Raw genomic sequence first — 27,959 nt, forward strand, 5'->3', positions numbered from 1 at the left:
CCAAGTATTACCAGGAAAGCGTATCAGCCATGTGCAGAGTAGAAACACAGAAGGAAGCAGCTACATTTAAGTGAAAAGATAGATAGAAACTAAACCAATTCCACACTCCAATAAAAGCAGTCAGGAAAGATGAAACTGAAAAAAAAATAATAATGAATACCACATATAGCAGAAGATTAATACTTTATTGATTGGGAAACAGATTGCTATGTACTTGTTGATTTTATGCCACTGCTATACAACTACGCTTACAAGTTCTTTTTTTCTACTTTTTCTACCTGAAGCAGCATCTACGTAATTCAGTACAAATAAAGCGTTCTCAAGTCAGCCAAATAACTGTAAGCATTCAATGTCAGAGTCGAGAGAATGATTTTTAGACAGGGAATAATGAGATGAGAAATAAACCACTTCTAATAGGCTCAGAACCCTACACCATGGCCTGGGAGAGATACTGCAGCATGAGTCAGGCTATTGTAACATATAGTGTGCATATAGCTTGAGCAGAGGAAAGAGAAACTAATGCTTTGTACTACATGTGAGCACTGCCTACCTTGAGATGGCAACGTTACAAATTCTTGACATAATATTGGCAAATGCATGTTGGCATGTGGCAGAATGAATGGATATTGGCTCTGAACAGCTGATAGCCTGCTACAGACAGCAGACATTTACAAGAAAAGGAGTAGACTGTGAATCAAAGACTGCAGTGCAGAAACGGTAAAGCCATTATCAGTATTTTGACTGCTGGCAAATGACTGTTGAAGGGAGGAAAAATGTAAGTTTAAAGGGACAACTGTGTGGTGGCTCTTGCCTCAAATAAGAGAAACTATATTTTAAGAGTGCACTTGAAGGTCTAGAGAAGATAATGGAGACAGAGTTTTAAATCATTTTAGATATTGGAAACTATACATTACCACTATCCAACCTTAGGCAATTGGTACCTCTTACAGTAGATTAAAAAATAAAAATAAAAGGGTTTGTTTGTGTTCTAAAACATTTATGCCTGAAAAATAAAATGCAATTAACCACTTGTGGGAAAGGACCTATCGTTCAGTTTTTTGGATGAATAAAGTTATTGGAAATTCTATTTTTCTGATGAGCACTCTCAACAATATCAATAAAGAGAGGAAGAAGACCTTTTATTCCTTTCTCTGGCGCTGGAATGGATTTCCCTGACTTGGTGTCTCTTTGTGTACATGTACCTTCTCCTCACTTGCAATGCTAATGTCTCATAACTAGACATATGTCACACAGACTTTCTATACATCTCCTTGGTTCATGGGAAATGAAAGGTAAAGTTTCTAACAGCAGAGTGCAGTGTGTTACAAAGAGAAACATACTGCAGTTAAATTTAAAATATATACTAATCTTTTCTGCACTGTTTTCTGAGGCAGTATGTGGCTGATTATCTATTTATTTTTATAACAAGCAGTTCGGAACTGTGATGGAATTAAACTGCTGTTGGAAAGTCACTTGAATAACTAAGTAAGCGATACACCTTTTAGATTATTTTCTTACTGCAGAGTAACAAACTAAATGGTTATACAGTGAGAATAATGCATCTTTATAGCTCTCCACAGAACTACAAAGAACCACATTCATGGCAAAGGACCACATCCTGCTTGGTGAGGAATCCTTGGCCCACCAGTGAGACTGAGCATCTTGCACAGATAAAGCATTCTTCATGCCACTGACGCTCTTCAAATGAGACAAATTTGGCACCTCCAAGAGCTGAAAAAGATTATGAGAGGAAGTAAATTCAGCATTTCTGGACATAGTTCAGAAACATAACTGTTTCCTGAAATGTGATCATGTTGTTGTTCATACAAATGAACAAAAATCCATAGTCTGAAGTGCTGTTTGTTAGCTGACCTGGAAAAAAAAAAAGGAACCAGACAAAACACTGCAAGGTAGTGATACAAAACATAAAAGATAATGACAATTAATTTATGTTAAGCTACATGTTGCTTGCTTGGTTTCAAACCCTGTTATGTATTCTGAACAGAATGAGTTTACCAGAATGTGCCTTCAGGTTTACAAACCTTCCCAAAAACTCTCATGAAAATTATCTGCAATGCAAAGATATACACATTCCTATATGACACTGAAATTTAGCCTTTTCCACCAAGTATCTTAATGTCTTTGAGAAATTATCAGATCACTAAATTCGTCTAATGAGTATTTGAAATAAAACAATTGTGCTGTTATCTGTTGTTTTTTGTTTGTGTATTTTTTTTTCCAGGGGGAGGAGAGCAAAATCATGCCCATTTGATTGGATAACAATGATTTTCTTTATGCATTTGCCATTTGCATATGCAGCATGCACCTGTATCAGTCAGGCAGTGCTTTTTAAGAGTTGACTTCACACATAATAGAAACATAATACAGAACAGCAGACAATGGTCTCAGATAATTTCAGCTACCATGGACTACTGACCCGTATGTCTAATTACAAATCATTTAGGGACACAGGGATGCATGCAATAAATCTTTGTTGCTTGGCAAGCTCTCCAACATAACAGCTGTGCCTGATCAGCAGGCAGTTAATTCACGTTCAGTTTTATCACATTTATATTTAAAAACAAAGCTAACCCAATTACAGCCATAAGGGAATTGTGTGTATGTATTGTCTCAGGAGGAGTCTTTTCTGAAATCAAAAGAATGCATTATTGGGGATGATTTTGAGTGCAGAAAATGGTAAATTGAAGAATGTTTGGCACATAAAAGAACTCAATAGTCAGGGAACATATAATCAGTATTTCTGAATAAGACACTACATTGTATGGGGTGAGGCCTCTGTAGTACCTAACTCCCTCAGTCTGTAATTATGACAGGACTATTTTTTAATGCTGTTCTTTAAACTAAACATCTGATTTCAGAGCAAACTACGACTCCACAGTATCTAGACCTTTCTAAAAGATAACACTCACCTGTAATAGGTTTCTTGCAAGCAGCACACTTCTTAGCATAAAACTTGCTGAAACAGTCTACACAGTATGGATACTCATCTTTGGAAACAAATCTTTGCCCAGACAGCTGAGTTTTACATCCAGCACACACAAAACACTCTTTATGCCAAGGCTGGTCGTGGTAGGCCACTCCCCCAGAAGTTATTACCTAGCAAAGTAATGAAACAAAGGATCATGAAGGATTATCAAGTATTTCATAAGTCCTTCCACTTGTTTTTTCTCTTACAATATGCATAAGAGAGACAGTGTGGTCATCTCAATATGACTCACTGCAGCTGATCTGAACATACCAGTGTACACACCTTAAAGTTTATAATATAGCAGGTTGTCCTGTTACAAAACTCTGGGTAAAGGCTGAGCATCAGGCATACTCTTCATACTCATACAATTCTCAGTGATGGAGAGTAGCTGATAAAACTGATGTTGAGATGAGGGTTAACCTCCAACTGGAATTGACATTTTGCTGTCTTGAAACTCAAGCAGTATTTTATGTAGGAGGAAAGAGGCAGTAAAGAAGTGGAAATGAGACTAAAAGGAGCTCTACACTGTCAGAAGAAAAAAGACTGGCATATGTCAGCATCATCAAGTTTATAATTCCCTGCAACTCACTCAAAGCTCTCTATTGGTTATATCTGAAGGGGGAAATTTTCAGCTGCTCTGTGGCTTTTATAAGTGTGAGCACTTATAGGTTTCACTGAAGTTGTCAGAGATTGTATAAAGGAATTTTTCTAGAAATAAAATGAGATGTAAGGTGGTATTTCTACTGCCAAGACACATGCATGAGAGTGAATGAATGAGTGTAGTTGGAACAAGAGGAGAAGGAGCTGTAAACAATGAAATAAAAATAAAGGCACCACAAAATTTCTCTGGAAAAGCACAATTTCAAGAACACGAAGAATAATACTGGGTGATGTCAGACAATAAGAAATGTAAATGGTCAAGATGTTAGTATTCTAGTATTGGGCTACTTCTAACACATATTTGCCTTTCCATTAAAATCTCAAAATCTCATATCGTCTTTTTCTGGCACAAAATTCAGGATTTCAGTTCAGCAATTCAATCTCTTTGATCTCAGTTCTTATTTATGGGACAGACTCAATTTCATACAGTAAAGTTATTTTAGCCAGCATGCATGTAGTCTGTTTGCATTTCTAGATTTTTTAAGAAGCAAATCCTGATTTTTTTCATACAAATGTTGCTAACCTCTATCTCTCTAATAAACTTGGAAAAGAGTTACTATATTTGTCATGTGATCATTTAATGCAAATTAATGCCTAAATATAGTAGCATAGGAATATTTAGACACACTTTCTAAAGTTTAGCTACCAAAGGGGGGAAAAAAAAAACAACAAACAATAAAAAGCAAACAATAAACAAACAAACAAGAGGCAGCAAGTTTTGCTTAAATTAAAAACTTTTGTTAGAGGAAGAGATTTACAGCTCAATATTATAAAAATTTGGAAATAAGTAATTTGATGAAGAGAAATCTTTTATTTTTTTCTTTTTTTGACCATAGATACTAAAGAATAAACAAAATTCTGTCATAAAAAGCAGCTTAAATCAATTTCCTAGAGAACAGAATCAGATTAGTGGGTGTTTTCATCAATTTGAGATAATTTTAAAACACAAGAAATTGAAGGAGAGATGAATTGATATATTTGTATTTGGAAGAAGAAAGATAAACTCATTTAAAATTAAGCATTCTGGTACCCAAAGGAGAAACTTTGCATTCTAAAATATTGGGAAACTTGACTTGTATTACCATAGCTAAACAGTACTTAAACTGATTATTGCTTGATACATTTCAAGAGGCAAAGAGGTAAGACTGAATGCTTTCCTCGGCTTAGGTGGCTGATTATGCATGCAAATATATCTGATCTGACAAATATAAAGAGAGGCATGTTTATTAAGGCAAGATCAGACGTTATCAGGTAAGAAAGGTGTTATACAACTTTCTGTAAAATGTCAACCTTTGTTAAAAATCACAACCATTAATAAAATAACCCCAATGGATTTGCTTTTGTGAATAAATTTATTGCAAATCTAAACAAGTTTATATCAACCTGTTTATTATTATATAGAATATATATATAGTTATATAGTAGAGGACAGCAAACACTGACACAGCCAGCTTTCACTAGTCAATATCAATGCCAGAAGGAGGACTCGACTTGTCCTATCAGTTCACCAAACATTTTGCATAATGCTGCTCCATCCTCCATGAGTAATATTGCTTCACTAAGGAGCTTAGGTATCTTTCTTTGAGATCTGAAGTCAGATGGTGTGATACCCTTGCCGTATTCTGTTTCTCCAGTATTAATATACCAATATTTATGAATCTTGATATAAATTTGCTCTCAGGAAAAGAGTTAATGGCTTCTACAGAGGTAGCCACTGCCTAGAAATATGGTAGCACAGAACCAAAAAGTCACTAACTACAGATACATCATTTTTGCTACTAATGCACATCTCTTTTCTGTTGATTACCTAAACTATTGCCAGGACCTGTCTTACAGAGCTACTTAGACACACCACAATTTCTGATGTATTTATCCCCATAACTTAAATCCAACATTTCCACAAACAAGGAAAGTTAAACAAGGAAAGTTAACTGGTTAAAGAACTGAAACAGAAAAGAAATTATTAAAGCTTTCAAACTTCATCCATACAACTCAGGAATCAGACAGGGGAGCTTAAGTTTATTATGTTCTCCCAAGTCCTCTCCTAAATGCCTTGAGAGCTCTACTGATGAAAAAGACTACAGGCTTCTAATCGGAGCATCAACGTTTAATACTTTAAAACAAGTGGTATGAATACCCATTAGACAGACAATATAGCCCCCAGGTGCTCCTGAAAAGGAGCTAAAAGCAATTACAAATAGTTGTAGTTGATAAGAGGTTCTGTTGATTTCAAGATCATTTTCCCCTGCTTTTTCTGTTTTGTTTAGTGTAAAGCACTAAAAATGTGCAATGTTGACAAAACTGTAAGTAAACGGGTAAAAAGCTATGTTCTTACTCTGTTAAAGCTTGTTAAGCATGAAGTCTGAACTTTCAGTTAGCTGTGACTTGTCTTCAAGAACTCCAACAGATAACTCCCCACCCCCTTTTTCTTTCTTATCTTCAGCCCTTTTACAGAATATTTGAAGAGAGCTAATCTAAGAATTTACATGCTCTGATGATATTTTCTTTTTTACCCATCGTGTGATGCTGATCCAGATTTCAGACCTCCAGATGAGAATAAAACTATGAATTTGCAGAGGTTATTTTAAACCTGCACGTTATAGATTGTGGAAAGAGTCTTTGTTGGCGTACTACTGCTGTTGGACAACCTGGTCTTGACTGAAAACAACATGGTAGCACACTGCAATGCTTTCATTTTTCTATTGTAGTTACCTTTTTGCAAGAGTAGCAATGATGAGCAAATTGTTTCTCAAAACAGGGTACGCAGTAATTCTCATTGTCTTTGGTGATCAGTGGTTTTGTTCCCAGTGGTTGCTGGCAATACTGACAAACAAAACAGGATTCATGCCAGGAACTGCCCTTAAATTCCATTTTACGGGAACCTGCAAAAATCAACACAAATAATGCTCCCAGGTACAGTCTTGCCACAAAGGCTTTAAATGTCTCATTTTTCATTTTCTTTCTTAGTATTTTATTATCCTCCATGTTTTTAAGTATGTAGCTAATCTCAAGAACGCATTCAGTACTCTATGATCATGAGGCAAAGGACATGCTGGGTGCCTAAAATGTGATTTTTATTCTCTATTTATTTGACTCTTTTAGAGTTATTGCCCTGTTATACGCTTCAGTTGCTCAAAGTTTCTCTCAGACCATTCAGTGATGATGTGATGTTTAGGTACATAGCACTTCTGTAAATTAAATGTGAATTTGCTTGAATGTTTAGTAAAAATATTAATGTATTTTATCTTCTTTAAACTAAGTTTCTTTCACTTATAATTGCACTATTTATCTTATCCAGCCTGAGCTGCAGTTTTTAAAGTATCTCTATAATCTACCATGTCTCTTCTTATAACTCATCATTTTCATTCTAGTTCAGTGGCTCTTTTTTTAAATCATATTCAGCCAGTTGCTCTGATTTAGTGCAAGGACAGATGCAATCCCAAAAGAAAGTCTCTCAGTTAAATATCTACTAGAGAAGCTGTTAAATTGTGTACAGGTGCAGTCTACTCCTTAACACATATTTGTTAAGCTTAAGATACACACATATGTCTGAGAATGATACTTAAGTGATTCTCCACTGCAGCTTCCTCCCCTGCCAGTGGCATCAGCCTGCGCAGAGGGATGCCAGGTGATTTACCATCCTTTCCACAGGAAGAAAAGAATTACTGCTATAAATGATTATTCCTAGATAACTTGTTTCCTAGATGTAGGTTTAAAGGAAAGAGAACCTACTGTTTGAATTCCAGCATAAAGAGTTTGCAGCTGCCTCCTAGCAATCTGAAGGCTAAATGTACTGTCTTTGCCTACAGAGTATTTTCAACACAGACCTAGCAAGCTAAAGAGTCAGTGGCTAAAGAAGAAGAAACTGGTTAGCATCTCTTCAGCTCTCTGTTTGCCCTCTGATTCTTGTACTGAACACTTGCTGAGAGGATTTAGTCTCCTAGACTCTGAAACAAAACCTGCAAGGAGGATATATACCAGAGGACAATAATGCAAAAACAAACAAACAAAAAAACCCTCTATACTCTGAGTTATTCCAGTCACATCTAACAAGGTGTGTCTCTATTAGACAACATTCTTCTAACAATATACCACATTTTAAGCAATATGTCACCCCTACACTGAACACAACTGTATTACTACAACATTTATTTCCACTAATGTAAGTTTTACCTGTGATGAAGAAGAAAATAAATACAAGTGTGAAAGTACATAGTTGTATCAATGCTACAGGCTGAACCAGGATATCAGTAATCTAGTATTTATATAAAGACAATAATTCTTCATGACCCAAACTAGTAATCATAGGACCACAGCACACAGTTTGCTGCTGGTATTTGGAGCTATATGAATCATCTGTAAAAAGGCTTAAGGATTTAGGTTAGTCCACTGCTCCAATAGTTTGGGACTCACTCTCCTTGGCAAGCGATTGCTTTTTGGCACTTATGGTGCCAAACCTGCTGTAAACAAATCTGTATGTGTTTTGTAGTAAAAATACTGATAATTATTTGAAAACAAAGAACTTAGTGTTTTGACAACTGAAGTAAAAAGTATTTCTGTGTAAAAGAAATGGTTTATAAAGAATGTGAGCTAGTTCTGGTTCTCAAGGCCTTGCCAACGTGACAGACAAAATGAAGATCTCTTGTCTAGCTCACACACCTGCTGATGATAGCTGTTTGTCCACCTATACTCACAGTGGGATGCACTTCCTAAGAACTGCAGGCAGAATCAAGGGAACAGCATGAGCACATTTTATTCTATTTTGAACTCTAATATTCTTTATAAAGATTCATAAGTCCTGCCAATGCTAGACCAGAGGGCCTGCCTTGCCTGTCTTTGCTGCCAGCAGGGTGCTGCAGGAGGGAGTGGCAGTCCTGCAAACTGCACAGTTGTAGCTAGGCTATTTGAGGATGTGATTTTAATTGAAAATGCAGTTTCATATCCCACAGGAGGATCCCTGTTGTCTTACCAGGCATAATGGTCTTCTGGCAGTGGAAACACTTTGATGAATACTCATTGGAGTAGCATTCAGTACAGAGCAAGAGCTCATCCTTGGCAGCAAATGGTTTCTCTACCAGAGAGCGGCTGCATTTTGTGCACTTGAAGCACCTCTCATGCCAGTGGCGGCCTTTGTAAGCCAGATCCTTGGAGAAAGTAAGTGCATGTTAATAAAGGCATTTCTTTACAGTGTTCTTTTCCCTCATCTCCTCCCAGAACTGAAGAGAAAAATGCAGAGCACTGCAATGGCAACTTCAAGAGTTGCATCCAGCAGGTGTGCTCAAAGGCAGCATTAGTGCTCAAAGTCACTGTGTCAGGGTATTTTGCAACTCCCTTGCTAGGCCATTAGGAGTTGCTTTGGCACAGGCAATTGAGGCAATTGTCCCTCAGCATGCAACATCAGAGCGATGTTTATATTGGAAGACCCAGCATATATTTTTACTGTTGGCCTTCAAGGAGAAGCAGGTAATTAACATTTTAAATGTGCAGAGACCTCCTGACAAGAAGCATATTCTCTACAGACTTTTAAGTAGAACTTCATGTATTTTTTAACATTACTACTTTTCCTTCCAGCTGACTCTACATAACACTAAAGAAAGATCATATTATTGCAGAGAACAAGCAATTAAAATCTCATTAATTGAGAACAAAATTGTTCTTAGGACACGTATTAAAAAATCATTGCTTTTGTTTACACCTAATATAACTCCCTCTAAAAGAACTGGCAGAAATATATTTGTTTAAGACTCAGCAGGCTTAAGAGATGAAACAGCTAGCAGTATAAGTATGAGGCCTCCACTACTAATTAAACAACAACAAAAAAGAAAGCATCAATTATTTTTTTTTCCAAGGTTAGAAAATACAAGGGGAAAATGTATCACAAGAAACATAAAAATTCTTAAAAAATTAAACAGGCCTTTCCAGGTCTTCTTTATAAGTAAGAAGCACAAAAAGGCACAAAGCCAATCTCATTTTTCTACTTTGTCAGTTCCCCACCCCTTAAAATGCTAACACGAGAAATGAAATACATACCAGGGTTCATTTGGGCATTGCTGAGTGTTGAGAACTTTCATTTCCTTTAGTTAGCACTGTGAACCTTTTAGAAAATGGTCTCTCACACAAGAGGCAAGAAATGGATAAGAGGGAGAGGAAGAGAGCCAAGCTCTAGCAGCTTTGCAGAAGTTGGACAACCTGCTGTAGACCTCTGTGGGTCACTTCTTTAGCTGTGACACTCCTGTCTTATTACCCCTGCTTTTTTCTCACTATTTTTCCTTCCACTCTGTCTGAAGACAAGATTTTATTTAGTGACCTTTTATATTGCCAGTCCTGCCACTTACGAAAGTTTAAATTGTAAAAGTAGTATTAGTGAGTTCAGGGTACGTGTTCTCCAGCTGATAGTGACTGGAGCATACAAGTTTGCAACTGAAAAACACTGTCGAGCATTTGAGAACAGTCATAATCCATATCAATGTTTTTCTTTGACTACGCCTTCATGGAACTGAGCTGTACTCAGACAGTGTACTTTGAAAACCAAAATTATATTGGCTGGGGAGATCTCCTGAGAGATTTACTTTAATAACTTTATGATCTAGCATTCATTGTGGCACTAAGGGACATGGTCTAGTGGTGGGATTCCGTAGGTTCTTTTATTTCAAAAGAACATAAGCAAAATGAGCATGGGGAGAAGGTGAGCAGTACAAACTGAACTCAGAAAAACAAGAGGTTTCATCTTCTTTTAAAATTGTAAGTGTAAAGGGCTGTAAATTGAGCTAAAGGGTGCTGGAAACCCTGTCAAAGATCACAGAGGAATTCATGTTATTAATACTTATTCTCAAAAAGAGTAGAAGTAAATGGAAAGCCAAGCTGAGAAACACTGCCATTCATATTTCATCTGAGAGACAAACAGGGTGAGCATGAAATTAAGTTAAAATGAAAATATACCTCATTTCCAAAAGTAGTACAAAAAATATGAATTATAAATGTTGTTTCTTTACATCTTGATGTCAGCATTTGCAGTCAAAGTAATTTGCAGAATAGCTGAAGACAATTTTTCCAATGGCTATCTCTCAGAAATTCCAAAAATTCCCTCAACCTAATCCACTGAACTATATCAACACCCCAAAAGTCCCTCAAGCACTGGTCAGCTTCTGCTGCTGATAACTAGCAGAGGTGAGGGATGGAATCCAGATGTGGTCCATGCACATACCACATAGAAGATACTTGAGGTGCATGTACAAGCAGATTTTCTCATCTGGATTTCCTAATTTTGGAAAAATAGTTCTGCTGTACACAGGTGCACAATCACTATGCTCAGGTTCCTCCACCAGCTCAGGAGTACACAGAAGGTCCGATATAGGATCAGTCATTAAAGAAATGGGGTTGACATATAACTTAACAAAGAACAAGAAAGTTAAATCCTTACCTTGGAATCGCATTCAATAGGTTGCTTGCACTCCTCACAGGGGTTGGCAAATAGGCTGTCATAGCATCTAACACAATAAGCATTTTCTTCCTTTAATGCATACTTCCTTCCACGGAGAGACTGCAGGCAGTAATGGCAGTCTGAGTGATTGCTGGTCATTCTGGAGTTCTCCACGTGGTTTGGAAAGATGGAAAAACCATGTAATTGAATGGATGACAGTTTTTTTTTGTCCAGATAATAAGCAATTGTGCATTACCTATGAAAGTTAGGATGGCTGTTTTTTAGTTCTTTGCTCTGGATTTCTAGTGCTGAGTTGTTCCATAATAAAACAATAGTCTTTAATGATTTGTACTATGTATTGTGTTACCTAAATAATGCAAAGCAAGAAAGTTGCTTTGGCTTACTTGAATGTTATTTACATTGACAAGACAGGTACCTGAAAAAGAAGATGCCTTCACAGTTGTTCTGTATATGCCATCATAAGCACTAAGTACTGGACTGTGAGGTATGGTGTATCCCGAAATTAGGGATGGAAGGATAAATGAGAGTTCAAAAATTAATCCAACTGTGGGGTTAAAAGGCCATAAAGAAGAGGCAAGAGGCAAGCACATTGTGGCATTTTCTGGGCTCTTCTTTGCCTTTTTTGTCATTCTGTTCACCCCTTTATTTTCAAAACAGCCACATCTCTACATCTCTACATAAGCAAGCAGAAAGAAGACAATGAACTCCAAGCTTTACAACCTTTCTTTCTTTCTTTTTTTTTTTTTTTTGCATGATCCAGCTGTCCTGTTAACATTTTGTAGCAATGTATGTAGAGCAATGAAAACACCCCCAGGTATCCAAGAGCAAAATATAAAGATAAATAAACAAACTAAAATCCAAACAAAATCGTAACTTCAAGAGAATTCCTCTTGTTTTTATTGGAAAAGATTACTTTTTCTTACATGTTTATGTATTGCCAGGTTCACAGTTGGAAAAGACAAAATACTGTGAGATTTCTGTGCCAGATAAGTGAAGGAAATATCACAAATCTACTGAGAGCCAATTGTATGAATTTCTCATCCTTCATTTTTCCAAGCTAAAGAAGCTTGGATAAGCATCCTAACTTCAGCAGCTTATAGATCTGCAGTGTTGACTGTTTTGAGGATTGTAGAGATGAAGACTTCAGTTATTTTGTTGCTGGTTGGATCATCAGCACTTTGCTAAAATTGGGTCTAGATTCCTGGGAATGAAGGAAGAAGAAACCAGAAAGTTCCCAGTGAAGCAAACCCAGAAACATCTGCTGGACTCATTGGATTGCAATCTTCATTAAACTCATCAGCAAGTGCCACTGCACTCAGTGCCAGCAATCATAAATTTTCAAGGATGTGAGAACTGGGGAAGGTTTCCTAAAATACTGACATATCAGTGATTTTGGGCGGCAGAAGTCTTTGCACACTGACTAATGGTGCAAGTTTATCTTAACCAGCTGCAAAGGAAGAGAAGCATATTAACTAAAAACAGGAGCACTTAGCACCACAGAGCTTACATCTAGTCCATTTAGGGTAAGTTGCTCTTTCTTGGTTTTATACATTCACTGGACGTTTTATACCCGTGGTTCAGCTTTAAAAAAGCATTTAACTTCTACATTTCTGCTTAGATGATAATTTGAACTATGAGACGTTCAGTTACTGGATGTCTCTACTGGTATTAAAGCACAAGTCAAGGAATTTATTAACCTATTTCTGAAGGGGCTGCAGTAAAACTATGAAAAAGTGGCAGGGAGAGAAGCTATAATGCAAAAGTAATGACTTGTTCATTTGGCACAAGCTATGGAAAACTTGTTGTTCCTGTAAGCTCAAAATCTTTGCAGCTGAATTGATTTATTGTTTTTTTTTTTTTTTTTTTTTTTTGACTGCCCTAAATCTTAGAGCTAACCTAGACATGGTATAGTAAGAAAGTCAAATTATCTGCAGCTCAAATCAGCGCTTGCTTAGATATGTGGTTGCTTAAAAATATTACAGATATATTTTCTGTGATATCCTTGGGATAATAGTATAAGAGAACTTGGATATGGACTCCCATTTCCTTAAGATCAAATAGAGCTTTGAGTGCAAAGAATTAACTAACTTATAAGAGAAAGCAACATGTATCAGCTCAACTATTAAAACCAGGCACAGTATAGTAATTCAGTGCATGATCACTTAGTTGTCACTAGGATCATGGTTAAGTTTTGCTCATTTCTATATTGGAGAATTCTTCTAAATTGGTGTTTACAGAGGCAGTAAAGAAGAAATGCCTGTGGCTAACTGGACTCTGTGTTGAAAGTTGTAGGACAGGCTTGAAACTGGATTTCAGAATAACTTTCATTCCTTTTTTTTATGGGAATTAATGTTATGAACTGTCCCTGAGGATTACCTTCACTGCGCTACCTTTCCACTTTCCTCTCTGCTGAATCAGTACCTCAGCTTCCTAACTGTGTTCCATCTCAGTCCAAAAGTGATAACAGCAAAATCCTAACAGAGCATGTATGAAGAACTTACCTGTTACTTACAGTCCTTCTTTTTTTTTCCCCCACAAAGCTTACCAACAAATAATTTCATATATTTACAGATACATCTCTGGTTTTTCATTCTGATGAATGGCAATAGGATTTCACATTATTGAAAAGAATGCAAACTGAACAATTTTGTTCAAAAAGTTATTCTCTTCATTTTTTTTTCCCCAGGCCAATCTATTCCAGGAAGCATAGATTATGTGCTTATACAAGATGTGCTTTTTTAATACCTAAGCATTTCTGAATCTGTAATGTAGCTATCCTCCATAAAGCCTATACTGATATGGGAACAAAGTCCTAGTAATGTTGTTTTATGTATCACAGTGGTTACCAGAGAATGTTAAAAGAGTAGCCCCAGGACCAGAACCAAGAACTGAGGTATGATTAAGCTGCTCCTCTGGTAAAGCACTCAAGTCCAGAAAAAATTTCTTCAGAAAAATTCTTCAGAGTTTGACCGTGATGAAATAGGACCATGTTTGGGAATGAAGCAGAGATGGTATGAGAAAGAATGATTATTTTTGCAAATCTTTTGGCAAAGGTCTGGGTCATCTCTGTTCGCTATTTCTACCCTTGGACAATGCAACAAAAAAAAAAAATCTCATCTCCCCCAGCTCCTCTTACCCTTGCTGCAATAAATAAATAATGTTACAAGCACCACGTAGTTAAGAAAAATGTTTTTCTTGCGCTTTGATCCTAATCTCTAGAGAAATATGTTTACTTTAAGTTTGCTGGAAGCTAGACTTCTTGTTTTGAAGGTCAGCTAAGAAATCTCTGGAGGTCTGGTGCTATTCACTCTCATGGAATGAAAAGCTGACTCCAGCATTCCAGCTGCCCTCTCGTGTCCCAGGCATAGGGAAAGACTGTGACTTCTTCATTCCTTGGGAAAAGATGATTTTGTTATCTAGATTGGAGCAAAGCTGAAGTACAGCTGATTCTTACACAGACAATAGGCACAGATATGTGATTTCAATACAACATACTGTTGGGAACCTGCTTTAGCAGGGGAGTTGGACTAGATGGTGTCCAGAGGTCCCTTCCAACCCCTACTGTTCTGTGATTCTGTGATTTGTAGCATTAGGGTAGTCCTAGAGACATAGAGGATGTTGCCAATGATGTGAAGATCTTGCAGCTGATGTCCCTGGGGTCAGATCTGAGAGTGCAGCAGTCTGATGGTATAAATTATAAAGCAGATGAAAATAAAACAACAGAGCTGGCTCATCTGCCCACTGTTCCAACAGATGAAGATAGAATTTAGCTACAGAAAATTAGGAGAGGGACTTTCTGTAGACTCAGATGGTTTTCTATAAGTAAGGGATACTGTAAGTCTTCTAGCAAAGAAAACCATATTAAAATTATTGCCAAGTCCATGAAAACCAGTTAAATATAGGATCATTATGAAAGGAATGATGGTTTTCTCATTGGAGCTAAAAACCACAGCCATAATGTTAATATATGTCTTAATAACTTAATATTCTCCATAAATACATATTAATACACTTTAGATTATAGAAACAAACAAACAAAAAAAGAACAGAAATGTTGATCGTACTTATGTACATCTATTCATACATACAAAGATATTTTTTGAGGAAATCCTAATGCACTATTTCCTGATCTAAATAAGCCTGCCATTCAACTGCACCATTTTTTCCTTAAGAGCATACTAAGGGCTCTGAGACAGTCATAAAGAAGGAAAAATGATGGCAAAATAAATCATTGTCACAACACTGAAGGATAAGAAAAACAAATCAATCCCTTATGACGGTTACACCCCTGCAAGCCAACTCAGGCACTGTTTTATTTTCAGTTAAGTACATATTTTCATCTTGAAACATGTTTTTGCTTATTAGCATGTATTTTCTGATTTCATTTTCCCCATTTTTGTTGTTTTGTTTTGTTTTGTTTTTGAAAGCTGCTGGATAATTCATTACATACATTTGCAAAACACATTAGTGACTCAAGGCTACAACTGCATTATAAAGCCAACAACATCATTATAAGGAAAAGTTTCTAACAAGACCATTATTTTATATATGAAAGTTTCTAACAGTGTTTTCCTAGACCTAATAAAAGTCCCGATCCCTCAAAAAACAATAAAGTAAACAAAAAATACCCAAAAAAGCATAACCAACCAACATTCTCTAAAGGACAAATAAATGGATATTGTACGTCCAAAGCTTTAGCAATACCCTATCTTTCTCTCCTCCACAAGAGTATCTGTAATTCACAGTTTGGCCCAGAAGTTATGCTGGGGTGTTCAGCATGCCAGAATATTTGCTCTTCTAAAAATGGGTATAGAAGCAATAGAAACCAGGGGCACACAGCACAAATCATATCAAAACATGTAGGTACAGGAAAGCAGAGACACAGGCATTAGCTTTGCACAAGCTGTTTTGTTGCTGTGGCACAGCACAGTAACACAAAGTCAAGTCCTGGAAGCACTGAAGTGAGTGCAGAGCAATCACTGATGAAGTTCTGCTGCCAGTGGCCAAGACAGGCAGCTGACCAGGGCTGTACTGTACCAGTGTGACTACAGTGCTTCATGGGCCACTAGTGACACCGATTTGGTGGAATATCTCAACAAACCAGCTTATTGAGAGGCTATCTAGTACCAACACCATACTGCATTATACTATGTTTATGCACCCTATGACCATGAGTGATAAGGGCAAGAGTTCTGTCTTAAGACAGGGACTGAGCATCACAAGTATCCTCCAATTTTCTCCTTAATTGGTATTGCTGTCTGCTTTGTTTACACCATACAAACTCAAACATTGGTGTTAGTTATCTAAACTTGTCCTTTATCCCACTGTAACATAATTTACAACTTTCTCAAACTTCAAACAAGCAGACTAGAGCAGTGGAAAGGCTTGGACTAAGGGTGTGCCATTGCACAGACATACAGAAATTCTGTTGCAGAAGAGACATGACTAGTTTGTGTCTCACAGGCTCTCCTTGCTGGCTATGGAATGGCCTTGCCCCTGCACTTACACAACAAGGTGGGTATTTTTCCTCAAATTCAGCCACAGAACTTTCACCAACAGCACTTAACTTGTCCAGTGAAGGAGACAGAAAAGTAGCCAACTGGACATAGAATTAAACCTAGATGATGTGCTGGAGTGCTCAGTACTGATTCCAGTCTCTGGCTATTACTAAGAAACATAAATCCAGATTCCTGGGCGCTGTCAATATCAACAGCAGTCATTCAAGTAAGGAAGTAAGGTTAATGCTAAGGCTTAGATCACTGCTTTTATTTTTCTGAAATAGTTCTCACATATACTTTTTTAAAGATATTCAGAGTCTGGTACAGCCAGAATACTCTCCTATGTTCACTGTGAATCTCAGCCCTTTATGGCTACTGTCAGATTTACAGAATCAAATGAAGCCACAAAATATTTCAGTCACATATTGGTGTGCCTTTTTGTGTAAAATCCTGCCAGAATTCTCAGGCATGCTGTACGTAATTAGCCACAAGTCTGAGGACTGCATCTGGCACAAAAGGGCCACATAAAGAATTATACCCAAATTAGCTTGTGAATGATATGCTTAATAGACATTTAGACTGTTTTGAATTAACTGACTTGAGTTTCACAGCTTCCAAGAGCATTCATGAACCTAAGATGTAGATGAAAAATCACTAGTGAATTTTAGGTAGAATATTAAAGGAGCAAGTTTAAAATAAAGTGGGATACACCAGGGATTGACACTGGGACAAACACTGCTTAACATCTATATTAACTACCTAGATGATGGGACAGAGTGTACCTGCAGCAAATTTACAGATGACAGAAGACTGAGAGGAGTAGCTGATAAACCAAGTGGTCCTGCTGCCTTAGAGAAGAACTTGGACAGGGTGGAGAAATGGGGTGACAAGAAACTCATGAAATTCAACATATATCTCCCCTGTACCTGGGGAGGTATAACTCCATGCACTAGGATGTGCTGGGGCACCCAGCTGGGAAGCTGCTCTGCAGAAAAAGATCTGGGGGTCCTGGCTAACAACAGGTTGAGCTGGCAATGTGATCTTACACGTAAGAACAACAGCAGCTTCTTGTGCAACATTAAGAATAGTATTCCTAACAGGCCATGGGAGGGGATCCTTAATGTCTACTCAACAGTGGTAAGACTAAACCTGGAAAACAGCATCCAGTTCTAGACACCAATAGAGACATGGACATACTGGAAAGAGTCCAGTGAAAGGCTAAGAAGATAAGTGAAGAACTGGGACATTACTGTGATGAGGACAGGCTGAGAGCTGTGACTGTTCAGCCTGGAGAAGAGGAGGCTCAGGAGGGATCTTATCAATACTTATTAATATCTGAAGGGAGGGTGCAAAGAAAATGGAGTCAGGATCTTTCCAGGATGCCCAATGACAGCACAAGAGGTTCCCTCTGAACACCAGGAGCACTTTCGTGCTGTGCAGGTGACAGAGCACTGGTACAGAATGCCCAGGGAGGCTGTAGAGTCTCCCTCATTGGAAATGTTCAACATGAAACATGACAAGGTCCTGGGCCACCTGCTCTATGGGACTCTGCTCTAAGAATGGGGCTGAACTAATGAACTCCACAGGTCTCTTCCCACCTCAAACATTCTGTGATGGAAAACAGTAAAGTTTATCACTGCTAAATTCACAGAATTTCACAGAATTGTAGGGGTTGGAAAGGACCTCTAGAGATCATCAAGTCCCACTCCCCCTGCCTACAGCAGGCAAAATGATAAAACAGCAGGCAAAACAGTCCTCAAAACTTCAGTGTTCCCTTCTGAGTGTTTGGAAGGAGCAAGGTCATTCCCATAAAAGGAATAAAGGTCTCCTGTAGATGACTTGTTGTGATTCCATGTATAAGCCAGACATGCATGTAGTCTAAACACAAGAGAAATGCAATTGCTTTCAGCTGGAATGCTTGAATTTGAATGTATGTCTAAAGCTTTGCTGCCCATATCCTTGAAGCACAGATTTTGTAAGGTATTTCAAAGATAGGCAACTAGGATTTAAAAAGTAGAGAAGCAATTATGTTAATTACCATTAATGTTAATATTTCTTAATATTTCAAATCTGATAAACAGAGTTTCTAAGTCCATCCCAATTAAAATGTATTCAGTGGAATTGTGTACATTTGGTTAGAGAGGAAATGGCAGAGGAAACTGGTGATTTTAAACAATTTCTGTCCAAACAAACAAAAAAAAAACAGTAATCATTTTTAGTAGATTCAGCATTTCTGCAGGGAAGTATCACTTCCAGCATTCTCAAGTCCCAGCCATGTGTGAAATTAGGAAAGACTGACACTACTTTATACTATTACTGTAAAATATGATCAGCATGTCCTTTGTCAAGAAGCATGATATTTAGCTCTGAGTATGGCCCAAAACCTTAGCCCTTTCTGATGGGAAGGAGTTACTGACTTGTCTGTGGTATCTTGTTTGCAACAGTAAAGATTCTGTTAATTGGAGTGTTGCAGGCTGGTGCAAGACAAAACTCCTTTTCTTCACCTGTTATTTTAAATTTCAGCTGTTAATGCAGACCTGGCTACAGAAAAGATGTAGAGGTCTGGATGCCTTCAGTCATCCTGAGTGTGTCAACAACTTGGCTCAGAAGAAAATGTAGGCAGAGAAGCATTGCTCAGCTCGTCTCGTATGGAACAATCAAAAATAAGGGAGTGTTTGAAGTACCAACATCTACACTACTTCTTAGCAGAATTTAGCAGGGGAATCATAGAATCACAGAATGGCCTGGGTTGAAAAGGACCACAATGATCATCTAGTTTCAACCTCCCTGCTATGTGCAGGATCGCCAACCACTAGACCAGGCTTCCCAGAGCACATCCAGCCTGGCCTTGAATGCCTCCAGGGATGGGGCATCCACAACCTCCTTGGGCAACCTGTTCCAGTGCGTCATCACCTTTTGTGTGAAAAACTTCCTCTTAATATCTAATCTAAACTCCTCTGTTTTAGTTTGAAACCATTCCCTCTTCTTGTAAACAGACATTCCCCCTCCTGTTTATACACTCCCTTCAAATATTGGGAGGCCACAATGAGGTCTCCCTGGAGCCTTCTTGTCTCTAAGCTAAAAGAAAGCAGATCTAAAAATAATTTTGCAATGTGAAATCACTATAAGCACACATATCTTTTGTCAGTTCAGCAGGCAAAATCATCCTAAGAAAGATGCAAGAAACCCTGTGCAAGATGGCAACAATCTGCTCATGAGGAACGTTTCCTAATCCTTTTTAGAGGATTAAATTCATGCTCTGAAACTTGAGCATTTATAAGCTTCCAAAACTAATATAAATTAAGAAGTCATTGCACTGGGGTATTTTTGAGGGGAAAAAAAGGATTTTTGCATTCAGTTGGACAGAAAATGGTCTAATAATTTTATTTCAAGTTTTGATGTATTTTAGCAGCAAATATTGTGAATAAACAAAACATAATGGAAAATATCTGTTTGTTTTAGAAAAGTAGGACTCAACAAAGTGAAATTTGAGTGAAAGATATTGGTGAAAAATACCTCAAATTCTCAGCAGAAAATCTTTCACTGAAAGCATGTGTTTTATTTTTGATTGAAAACGAATCTTTCATTGGGATAATAAATGTTATAGCTAGCTAGCTATGTGTGATCAGTTTGAGGTAGGAAAAAAGGATCTTTGTACTGGGTGATATTCAGTTAAAATGGTGGGAACATAGAGAAAAACATATTGTACTTACAAGGAAACAGTAATATATGAAAGTACTACGTAGCTTTGAAAAAGAAGCATTAATAATTTGGGGCTGAAGTGGTCAGGGTAAGAACTGAAGTCACAGCTGGTCTCTAGCAGCAAAAACAAATTCTTCCCTCCACCCTTCCAGCCTGGCTTCCTCAGCCCCCCTTCCTGCCTTCCTCTCACCCACTGTCTCTTGATTGCAGAAATGACTTTAAAAGTGCTTGAGTAAAAAGGAAAGTTAAAAATGAAGAGCCATGCTGAAGTCCTGACCAGAGATTATGCTGCTTAGTTCATCTGCAGTGTGCAAATGAGAGCAGCACTTCTTACTGATCCGTGCTAGAACTGCCAATGTTGGAAGTGCTTGCCAAGAGCAGAGGAGCTGAGGGGAGGCCTGATGGCGGCTGCAGCTCCTCACAGGGAGCGGACGGGCAGCGCTGAGCTCTGCTCTGTGTGACAGCGACAGGGCCCGAGGGAACGGCGTGGAGCTGTGGGAGATGGGCAGTGGGGGTTAGGTGATGGTTCTGCAGCAGAGGGCAGGGGGCGTGGAACAGGCTGCTCAGGGCAGTGTCATGGCCCAAACCTGCTGGAGTTCAAGGGGTGTTTGGGGTATTAGACATAGGGTTTGAATTTTGAATGGTACTGTGTGGAACCTGAGGTTGGACTCAAAGATCCTTGTGGGTCCCTTGCAGTTTGAGATATTCAGTGAATCTATGAGTTAGTTGCTCTTTATACAATGCCCAGAGAACAGCAGCCGCTAAACAACACTGTAGGACAGGAGCATGCCTGCCCATAAATACAGAACTCTTGCCTTTGGGACTAACCTGGGGAAAGCAATATCTGTAGACAGCGTTGCCTGTGCTACTGCAGCAGCGAGGTGCTTGCAGACCATGAAATGAAACAGCCTGGTTACTAATAAGAGGTAACAGAGCTTCAGTAGGCAGCATTGCTGCTGCCTGCAGCCTTCAAGATCTGAAAAATAGATTGGTCACATCTTTTCTTTGCAGATGCATCAACTGCAGGGAATGGAGCTCCTCTACCTCATGTTTAGTTCAGGGACAGAAGGAGGATGGAGAGTAACTTGTGAGAACAGAGACATCACAAGAATTAAAATCCTCATAAAAAAGTAACAACAACTTACCACTCACTAACACTTTAGCTAACTGGGTTCCTTAAAAGTCCGTGACCTACTTTAGAACTGCTTTAAGAAATAAAATGAGCAATACGTAAAGGACGAGCACCAGATAAGCTTTAAAGCAACCTAAAATTAGAAAATATTTTCTTTATTTGATTTAAAAAAAAAAAAAAAGGACCTCATCCCTCCAAACCCAAACATAGAACCCCCAAATGATAAGACAGCAGCTGCTGGAGCAGCACAGCCTTCTATTTTTCTGTCTCAGTTGTACCTGACCTAGTTTTCTAAGAAAAAAACAAATGGAGCTTCTTTGCTTTTGTAATAAGATTATGATATCAAAATGAACCAAGTCTAGGTTTCTGATTTTAGTTGTGTTAGAAGATGCCATTAGCTAGGTGGTATTACAGCTTAGGAAGAGCAAAGTCTACTGGTAAGGAGCACTGGTAGATACCTCCATTACCATTATTCCTGCGTATTTACACTTCTAGGCCCAACGAACAGCCTGAAGACAGAGATGACATGGTTCTGCAGATAAGCTCGGGGCTGCTGAGCATAGGTCAGTTTGTGAGGCCACTGTTGTACACAGCCTAAGAAAAGGTGACAACAGCAAGCATAGCATGTGCAGCTTTCCGTTCATGTTACATAGGTGGTACTAAGAATTACCACTGCTAAGGCAGTCTCCTCTCTGCAGAGAAGATCTCTATGGTGTGCCTCCACAGACCTTCCTCAGGGGAAAGCTGTGCAGTCCCAAAGGGCAGGATCAGGCAGAAGAGCGCGCTGAGTGCAGCCAACAACAGCAAGGGGTGCCTATGTGCTCTTCACTACTGACAACTAACACAGAGGCATTGCTGTGAGCACCACCAGCAATAATTCTCTACATTTCAATCTCTTTGGAATAGAAGAATGTAATAACAATGCAGGCTGATTAAAATACATATGCATACATTGCTTTGCCTGCTAGGTGGATAGATGATAAAAGGTCTGTTCTGCTGGGGAATATCTGAAGATGTGTACACTTTGAATTCTGTTGCTTTTATAGCAATGAATTGGTTATAGAATGTGACAGATGGCGAGAAAGGGTGCCAGAAAAACACACTGTGGATGTTCTTAAGTCTCTCTCTTCCAGGTGTTACATGGAAGTGGTCTCTGTCTTGAAACAGGACCCTAGGAACACCTGTATATATATATAAATTACCATAGCTGAACAATTTCACTCAATTTGTAGATGTCAAATTGGATGATTTAATATTTTTCTGGATTAAGTTTTTAACTCTGTATGCTAGGGTTGGTGTTCTCGTATCTACTGGTGAGTGCTAGGCATAATTCACTTACAAGGTTTCAACATTTGCATCAAGGAGGCCAAGACAAAGTACTACATTGTGGCTGTGTGTGGATTTGACTAGCAATGTGGGATTATGGCATAGTACTTGGTTGCTTTTCTTATGATTAATTTTTGCTCTGCCCAGTATTTGTTTTAAACATACTGTAGAACCAGTTTATATCTATGCATGTGCATCAAGTGGAGGCTGCAGTTATTTGGACTTGAGAAACAAAAAATAAAATATTTGCTTCTATGACATATTCTCTGTTGATAGTAAGACAGCACACTTAATTTCAACACAGCAAAAGGGTAAACGACTCTGTGGGTAAAAGCTCAGTTCCAGAAAACAGCTCACTATGGCCTTTCAGGGAAGCATGCATCTGTGGCTTCTTGTTCGTCCTTCACAGAGAGGAAAAATAAAAGACTGTTACTAGGACTGAGTAGAGATTATCTTTTGTTGTTGTTCTTGTTTTAAATATGTATTTTTGTGCATTAGACATTAATCAGAATAAAAATGTTAATTGAAGACTTTCTGAAGATTTGAGCTGTTGAGTAGATAACTGTGCCAAACAAAGTAGAGTTGATGCCATCATATACTCTATCTTAACTTCAGCTCTCATACCCTGTGAGCAGCAACAGACTGCTCTCAGCTCTGGGTTTTCTTCACATCCTGCCAATGACCTACTGTAAGGTCTTTCCCAGGTACTTGAAATATTTATGCCTCTTTCTTTACCTGCTCTGTTTTCTTAGTAGATAAGGTCTTCAGAGCAGTTATGTTACTGGGCATCCTAAAATTTCTCTTAAGCCCTCCGATCTCTGTGCCAGACATTAGACATATTTCTTTCTATTTTAACATAGTCTATCTTCCTAAAAGTGGCAATGATTTAAAATTAGACACTGAAATGAACAGATCTTGGTATTCTGTCTTTCTTTATTATGAAGTGAGGTTATTGACCTTTCAGTTACTGCTCTGCTGGGATTTTTGTAATGTTCTGGCATGTGAAAAGGTTTTTTTATTTAATTTATTTGGCACTATGACTTTCATATTTTTTTCTATGATTATAAATACATTCTATCCAAATTCTGAATCCACTGTGGGATTGTCCTATATTGACTGAAGGAAAATTAAAGCTAAAGATTATCAGAACACCTTAGACAGTCAGCATTTGACTCAAATGATCAAATCAGCAAAGTAGGAATGGAAACCACCAGTTTCAATAGGGTATGAGGCTCAGAATCTGTAACTAACCAGCGATGGGGAATAAGTCAGCTCTAAGACAGCAGAGTAGCAAAAAGCAACAGAAACCTTTAAGGAACAAATATAAGTTTCAATCGCTTTTCTTTAACTTACCGTAAACTTAGTAAATGTTTTCAGTAAAAACTGAAAGCCAGTGAATAGATGCATCAAAAAATTCTCTTGCTGCAGTTAAAAAGAACATCCTTAGCTTTTAATTTGAAATGTTTCTTATGCTCTTCATTTCCAAACAGAAAATTAAACAAAGACAGTTTTCCTCTAATCATCTCCCTTTTTTTTTGCATGCAAATAGCATCCTCGATCCAGATATTTACATAGCTCTAATTGTGCCACAATTTCATGTCTTATAACACATAACTGAATTATGGTGTGGCTGAATTAGAAATTGCAGAGGTCACTTGTGAAAGACTCATTTCCTCGTATATGCATGTATAACCTAACACTGTTAGGCTTCTGATCAATAGAACAATAACTTAATTCTCTGACATTTTTCAATCTTCTTTTCAAAGACTTCAGACTGCTTTTCTAATGATAAAAAAGTAACCCTAAATCACAGCTGTGAGACTTGCTCGAGATCAGAGAGCAGACCTGCAGGTATGGGAAGGCGTGCAGCCAGTCTTCATGGCTTTGCCATGAGGCAAATCTGATTGTCAGGATGTAGTCATGGCACTGGCCTGGGATGGTGAAAACACTATATGAAAGTTGCCAGGTGGTCAGCCTCCCATGCCAGCTATGACTTAAGGGATCTGAAAAGGCTGCCTTATCTGGAATATGTTGAGATGTGCAAGGATTTACCAGTCCTAATATATGGACCTAGAACAAATTCAAACTTGAAGGCAAACATGGCTGAGAGGGAAAGTAACCTGATGTTATGGAAGAAATAAAGTAAAATAAAAAAAGTAAGCCTTCTTAATATGAGAAAGGGAAACAGAAGGGGATAACAGCTGATACATGGTTCAATGTCAGGAAAACAGGGATATTACAAAAGCTAACCTAAGCCCATCGAGGCTAACTCACAAGGCACTTTTTATAGTTAAGGGAGAGAGAAAAATTCCTCTCCAGGGTGATTCCGAGCAGAAACTTAATTTAGTCATTATCATGAGACAACCAAGAGAGATAAGTTAGTCTTTGTAATAATTTGTTCCTCAGTACATCTGTTACAGAATTTTATGTCATGGGGTTTTTTATGTCATGGGATTTTATGAACTTATTTTTAGATATCAGTTCATTGTTTTTGGAGTAATGTCTACGTATTTCTACAAATCTATCCTTACTTCATTCCTCTTACACTTTACTGGAAAATATAAATGTATAAAATGAGAAGCTCACAGCCTCTTATCTAAAACTAGGAGATTCCCAGACTAATAATTCCACTGCAGGACCACAAATGGAATGCCAGCAGCATTTCCTTATTCCAATTCCCCAACTTTGTCTCTAGAGATTTTAATAGAAAAGCTGAGCTGGAAATCATAAACATCATAAACAGCCTAGAATTAGACATAAGACATCATCTTACTCTTAATTGGCTGGAAAACATGAAGAAAAACTTAGGTCAGTTTTACTCCTTGGGCAATATAAAAGTCTGACAGAATCCAGCGATTGTTTAGCTGAGAGGAGGACTGCTCATCTGAGCAGGGTCAGGATTTCACCTTCTGATTCTAGCTCAGACATTAGGAAGCATGCTGGTGAAGATTTTCACGCTTCTGTCTGTTCATGGTAAGGCAATATGGAAAGTTTTAAACATTTTTGAGAAGGAAAACTCAGGCATGGAAAAAAAGATATGTAGGAAGCTGGGCTTATTGCTTTATGGCAGAACTTACTTCCTACCAAGTCAACCAAACACGCTTAGCAAAACGTGATTGCCTGCAAATAACCTGGAGATACCACTGGTCACAACAGATCAGAATCTCTTTCAAGTAGCTTTTGCTTTCATTCGGCTCTAATCTTTCAAGAAGGTTAGTATGTCACCTCAAGTTTCTACCAATTACACAAGTGTGAATCAAAGTGACTTTTGTGATACTGCAATCATATGCATAACAAGTCCATCAGCAATCTGTTGTAACATTAATACATCAAATCTGTCCTGTTCTGTTAAAGCACTTTAGAAATGTCAGCTGTTCATGGAAGAAAAATATTAAACACAACAAATGCATCTGAAACTTGTTTTCTAAATATAAGAGAGTTTTTGTCCAGCTCCAAGTGTAAAAACAGATCTTCTGACAAAAATATTTTCAGCATTCCTACTACCAAAATTGAAATAATATCTGATAGTTTCCTCCAAATTTAATCTTTATTAAAAAAGGTCGCCATTGTGAAATCAAGTATCAGTACAATTAATACATGTAGTCTTTAAAAACCCCTACTGCCCATATTCCTTTTTTAATTTTGTAATACAGGAACACATTTCCAGCAAAATTTCAGTAGGCAATGGTATAGCCTTTCAATTCTCTTCCCCTTTAAATTCCAAACCAAGATTATATCATAAAAATATGACACAAAAAAGAAAATGTCCTACTGATACAGAATTTACAGAATTTTGAGATGCTACATAATTTCCACAACAAGATAAAATATTGATAGAAACACCAGCTTGGAAACTGGTTTTACTTCAAAGAAAAATCAAGAACACTCCATGTTAGGCAATGATGTTATTTGTGACTTACCAGGCACTACTTTAAACATTTGCAATTTGATTTTAAAAGGCGCTACTTTGCAACTTTTCTTGTGATAGCAAATATAGCTTTGCTAAAAGATAAAAATGATTCAAATGTCACAGGAAACAGTCTATACAATTTTCTTGGCTTGTTCTTTGGAGTAAACAGAATTAACTCCCATCTCATGACAAAGGAAAAAACAAACAACATTCTCCCACATTCATGAGTGAGCCAGTTCATAAAACAAAAACTATTTCATCTGAAAAAGTGTGCTTTCTCTTCTGGTACATAAAGTCAAACATTTCTTATATATGCGTAGCTCTGCATATAATTTAAAGAAGCAGTAGCCATTCAAATTTGCAGTTCTATCATGTAAAGGGAGTAAAGAAAATGAGCTTCAATACTCACATTTGGTTTTATGCTGCTTCTCCTGGTAACTTCTGCAGCAAAATAGAGGAAGAAATAATTACACGTCTTCACAGAAACAAGCATTCATCAAATCCAAAAGAAACAGAACACTTTGCCAGAGCTATTTGAGGGTCCCATCAGAATTTGGCTGGATAGAAGAAGGCTGAGGGTCAGTTTGTTTCCCTGAGACCTCATGACATGCAAATAGCTCGCTGCCTCACCACTGAATCATTTTTTGACATAGTGCATTTACAAATCGCAAATACATACTGTGTAGGAGGATCCTAAAGGAACATACTTCAGCCAGTTGTCAAAAAGAAAAAGGTACGTCTGCTAAAAACTCAAGAATCAAAACCCTTAAACTGTTCTGTAGATAGAAAAAATAAAATGATGGATCACCATTCGTCCCCAGCTACACTGTGGCCCACAAAGAAGGAATCCGAAAGACTTCACTTGGGCTTGTAATTCAGAGAAGAGAAAAAGTTGTGATTACTAACCTATGACTGTTGCGTACAGGAAATGGGGGTGGATGGGCAGGAGAAAGACTTCTCCAATTAAAGACTTCTGGGGACTGGGCTGAATTCCTCTGACACTACTAAAGCAATTTCTGGGCTGGAACAGATTCTCCCTTCCACTACACAGGAAGTGGCTTGTAAGGCATTACCATCTGTAGCATTAACAGGTTCTCCCTCAATATCCCTCAGTTCTGGCCTACTTCAAATCAGTCATCTCTTGCTGTTCAGAGGGACCAGATAGCTTTTGCAGGCAGTCCACTACATACATGAAGTACACAGAGCATATACTTTGCATAAGACTTTCTAACCAATTTTAGCCAAGAGAAAGAATATTGCATCCATTTAAAGGAGTAGGCTGAAATTAAGCAGTGAAAAAA

General features: G+C 37.9%; 2 protein-coding genes across 6 annotated transcripts in view; both read right to left on the reverse strand.

Annotated features, from left to right (window-relative positions):
• LOC149919106 (uncharacterized) overlaps positions 1-27,959 on the reverse strand; it is a 278,061-nt gene that overhangs the window by 3,627 nt on the left and 246,475 nt on the right. The gene's annotated exons all lie outside the window — the stretch shown is intronic.
• FHL5 (four and a half LIM domains 5) lies at positions 167-27,926 on the reverse strand. 5 transcript variants are annotated; one of them, XM_090135986.1, is made up of 7 exons: positions 27,467-27,926; positions 27,068-27,099; positions 11,070-11,229; positions 8,619-8,793; positions 6,362-6,531; positions 2,931-3,117; positions 167-1,731 (listed from the first exon to the last, which is right to left on the reverse strand). In XM_090135986.1, the coding sequence occupies exons 3-7, from the start codon at positions 11,226-11,228 to the stop codon at positions 1,583-1,585; spliced, it is 840 nt and encodes a 279-aa protein (XP_089992112.1). In that variant the 5' UTR covers position 11,229; positions 27,068-27,099; positions 27,467-27,926; the 3' UTR covers positions 167-1,582. The 5 variants fall into 5 exon arrangements, with proteins under 5 accessions (XP_089992112.1, XP_089992111.1, XP_031467188.1 ...); XM_090135985.1 differs by having other exon boundaries at positions 11,070-11,237; positions 27,467-27,925; XM_031611328.2 differs by having other exon boundaries at positions 27,338-27,925.

This window comes from Phasianus colchicus, chromosome 2, assembly GCF_987193195.1.
Source record: "Phasianus colchicus chromosome 2, bPhaCol1.hap1.1, whole genome shotgun sequence".
Lineage (NCBI taxonomy): Eukaryota > Metazoa > Chordata > Aves > Galliformes > Phasianidae > Phasianus > Phasianus colchicus.

Excerpts from the sequence above, each read along its gene's own strand:
- FHL5 (XM_031611326.2), bottom strand. The coding sequence starts at position 27,151 with ATGCTTGTTTCTGTGAAGACGTGTAATTATTTCTTCCTCTATTTTGCT. Across the intron at positions 11,238-27,067 it reads GAAGCAGCATAAAACCAAAT|AACTCCAGAATGACCAGCAA; the intron begins GTGAGTATTGAA and ends AACCACGTGGAG. Across the intron at positions 3,118-6,361 it reads ATTGCTACTCTTGCAAAAAG|GTAATAACTTCTGGGGGAGT; the intron begins GTAACTACAATA and ends TTACTTTGCTAG.